Source organism: Marmota monax, unplaced genomic scaffold, assembly GCF_021218885.2.
Source record: "Marmota monax isolate L192 unplaced genomic scaffold, Marmota_monax_Labrador192_F-V1.1 WCK01_AAM20220418_F8-fsc00068, whole genome shotgun sequence".
NCBI lineage: Eukaryota > Metazoa > Chordata > Mammalia > Rodentia > Sciuridae > Marmota > Marmota monax.
The window spans coordinates 1,806,626-1,810,557 of record NW_026692352.1 but is presented as its reverse complement, the minus strand read 5'-3'; the positions used below and the strand labels follow the sequence as shown (position 1 = coordinate 1,810,557).

Below are 3,932 nucleotides of genomic sequence, written 5' to 3'. Positions count from 1 at the left end.
GCAATAACTCTTTTCTGCTCCTTCATTTGATGTAGTTTAATAGTTTGCTTTGCAAAACCAGATTTCATGAGCTCTTTGTATAACACAAGTATTGGCTTTTAGAAATGTTCATCTGGGAAAAATTTAATTTCAGGTTGAATGCATAATAAATACAGTTTATCATTGCAGGACACACCTTAAGATTTTGTTGTTTGAGTTCCATATGTCAAATTCCCAAAACTTCACATCTTCTTCCATCATTTTCCTGCTTACTGGCGTTCCTGGGCTGGAAGCCTTTCACATCTGGATCTCCATTCCCTTCTGCTTTCTGTATGCAACTGCCCTCTCAGGGAACAGCCTGATTCTCTTCGTCATTATCACGCAGCCCAGTCTCCACGAACCCATGTATTATTTCCTGTCCATGCTGTCCACCACAGACCTTGGGCTGTCCATATCCACTGTGGTCACCATGCTGGGCATATTCTGGTTCAATACCAGGGAGATCAGCTTCAATGCCTGCTTGTCACAGATGTTCTTCATTCAACTATTCACTGTCATGGAATCTTCAGTACTGTTGGCTATGGCTTTTGATCGTTTTGTGGCCATCTCTAATCCCCTTAGGTATGCTTCTGTCCTAACCAATCTTAAAATAGTGGTGATTGGTGTAGCAATTATCACCAGGGGGACCCTTACTCTTACAATTATGGTGGTACTTCTTAAAAGGTTGTCCTATTGCCGTAGCCACGTGCTCCTCCATTCCTATTGCTTCTATCCTGATGTAATGAAGCTCTCGTGCACAGACACCAGGATCAACAGTGCAGTTGGGTTGACTGCCCTGATCACCACTGCTGGAGTGGACTCAATCTTCATTATGCTTTCCTATGTTTTGATCATTAGGACTGTCCTCAGCATTGCTTCCCCTGAAGAGAGAAGGAAAGCCTTTAGTACATGTGTCTCCCATATTGGGGCTGTGGCTGTATTCTACATTCCATTGATCAGTCTGTCCTTTGTGCACAGATTTGGAAAAGGAGCCCCACCTTATGTATATACCTTGATTGCCAATGCCTACCTGCTGATCCCTCCTGTGATGAACCCTATTATCTACAGTGTGAAGACCAAACAGATACGCAAGGCTGTGCTGAAAGTTTTCCATTCAAGTGTGACAAAGACCTAGATGGTTCTTCTAAAATTTTCTCTAGTGTTTGTTATTGCATGGAAGAGTAAAATACCTGTCAGAAAGTTAAAGTGATGCTGTGTTGAAAATTTCCCAAAGACTAACTTTTATTATGTAAGAAGTTTGTTAGCTAATAGAGTTTGATATGAAGTGAGGTTTTAATTGGTTTAACTAATATCTTAAAATATTCACAGGGATAATAAAATCATTTTAAAATTCAAGATGAAAGACGTAGTTAGCCAATGACTCAACTTAATTTTCATGCATACAACTATTTTTTTTAAATACAAGAAGTAGAATGTCTATTGACTCATTTAAATTTTGCCTTACTGTGAGAAATGGCATCACTCCAATTCATAAATAAGAATAAAAATTGTATTAACAATTCTGAATCACCAAAACTTTTCGTGTGAATCTATCATATAAAATTGACAGTACCCTTGGCTACTTACTTGTTCCAAATATTCATACTTTCCCCTGCCCTTCCTGCCCTCCTTGTTTAAGAGCTACTATCATAATAATAAATACTTTATTGCTTCATCAGCAACCTAACCTAATTGGTCAAATATTTGTACTTTCTCATAACTCTTCAGGACTATAAGTTTTTTTGTGTGTCAATAATTTTATGATAATTACTTCCTAAATCTGTTTTTATTTTTAGAAAATAACTTCTCCAAATAAATTAATTTTCTTTGAAACCTTGAAATCATCAATAAGCAAATATAGAAATACTTTTAATCTGATTGTGTTTTTAGTGCTATATCTGAACCTTCTCCTTAAAGAATTTTGTCATTCGTATGCAAATCAGGCTTTAGATGGTAACATAGAAATCATATCAGTAACCCATATTATAACCCAGGGAATGTTTAATTGGAGGACTAAAAGTTAAAAAAGCAAGGAAGCAAGAAAGCAAACAGAGTTAATAACTGCAGTAAGTTTCTTCCACTAGTATGACTTTGGGCACTGAGTAGAATTCGGGCATATTAAAATATAGAGGCTTGTAATTGTATTCCCCTAGAACTAACACTTGCACCTATAATGAGAGAATTTTGATCTTTTCATTCTGGTACCTGAACAGCTCAGAGGGTAGAACACCTAGAGTTAAGACCCAACCTCTGAGGGTTAAGCACTTCCCTCTGGAGCTTACTCCAGGAGCAAGAGGAGGACTTCTCATGGAGTTGGAACTCAAATTTTTAGAACTGATCTACTGGTGGTTTGCTCCATTCTGAAGGGACATGTTGGGACTAGTGCTAGAAGTATAGGAGAGTGTAACACTACAAACTGGAACTAATCCAACTTAGTAAGAACTATTGTAAGGCAATGACAGGTGCAGTAAGCAAACATAATGGATATACTTGTCTCTTTAGCATCTTCCAGTCTTCCTTCTAGTATCTTCCAATCAGCAGTATATGTGGGGAACTGATAAACTATGTGATTCATCAGTTTCAGCCTTCTTTCATAAGCTGAGAGTCTGTAGAATTGTTGTTTTGGAGCTGAAATACAGTAGCTTCACAACCAGCATGATGGGGTATGGGGCTTATAACATGATTAAGATCACTGTGAATATGACAGCAGTTTTATTAGATGCTCCAACCTGGGATTTAAATAATAACAGCAGTAACCATTAATGATAGCAAGCCAAGTGCTTCTGCGGTTCATCAGGTATTATTAATTATAATCTGCTGGAAAACCACTAGTTGACAAATTTCAGGTCTTTTTTGGAGGCATTTTCTCTCCTTTCTAGCAAATCTCTAGTTTTCCTATCACAACCCCATCTCCTTTTCAATGGCCAGCAGTAGAGATCCAGGTTATTAAACATATTGAAAGAAGTTACCATACTTTATATACAACCAGAGATATGAAAAATTGTGCTGTATACGTGTAATAAGAATTGTGATGCATTCTGCTGTCATTTATTTTAAAAAATCAATAAAAAAAGAAATAATCCATTTACTGGTTACCTTGTGCTTTACCTTGTGGAATGCAGATTAGAAATTTGCCTTTCTAGCCTTCCAGGAACTAATAGTCTGGTCTAGAAGCAAGAGTAATACCCAAATCTTTTGTAGAATCTTAATGCTAAAACTGAAGTTGCCGAAGTCCTACCAAAAATCTTCAGAAAGGGTTACAAAGTTGTAGGGAGAAATTTACATTTAAATGAATCCAATAGCATAGACTTCATTGATTACTATAATACAATGTTAAAATTGGATTTTTTTCTATCTGGTTATGGCTGAGGCAGGAAAACTATAGATACTAAATTACAATTTGAGTTGTAAGATTATCAAAATAGAAGATAGGTCAAATGTCTGTGAATATATAATTCAGGAAAGAACTGAAGAAATTATTGCAGGTATAAAGAGAACAGACTAAAAAGTGAAATATAAGACTGTCTTTGGCTATCAATCTGTATACCTAAAGGGGAAGTAGGATTACACATATAGAACAGTCTTCTTGGCATTTTGAATTTGCAAACATTTTTCTCTACACCCTAATACATAGCTAGTTCTGTATCTTAAAAAAAGAGGCAAATGGCCTCTGTGCAAACTGTCAGCCTTTGTTGTCTTAGCCTTGTTTTCTAAGAACTTCTTTCTTTCTTTTTTTCTTTTCTTTTTAGGTCTGAGGATTTTGACATAGACATAAATTGGACAGGGTACACTGTAACACAGGGAAATGTTATCAAATGGGGTGCTTGTTTTAAGATTTGTGAAGAAGACTAGTCTAGAGAAAACTGTGGTACTTGGGAATGAAATAGAGCAAATTTTTATGTATATGTATGAAT

At 36.3% G+C, this 3,932-nt stretch overlaps 1 protein-coding gene across 1 annotated transcript; it reads left to right on the top strand.

The window, feature by feature from the left end:
* Window positions 1-202: 202 nt before the first annotated feature.
* On the top strand, window positions 203-1,153 carry LOC124091226 (olfactory receptor 51F2-like). The gene has a single exon (XM_046442195.1). It carries the CDS (start codon window positions 203-205, stop codon window positions 1,151-1,153), a length of 951 nt encoding a protein of 316 aa, XP_046298151.1.
* The last annotated feature ends 2,779 nt before the right edge of the window (window positions 1,154-3,932 follow it).

What these genes read in the sequence shown, in the direction of transcription:
- LOC124091226 (XM_046442195.1), top strand. Translation starts at nt 203, where the DNA reads ATGTCAAATTCCCAAAACTTCACATCTTCTTCCATCATTTTCCTGCTT.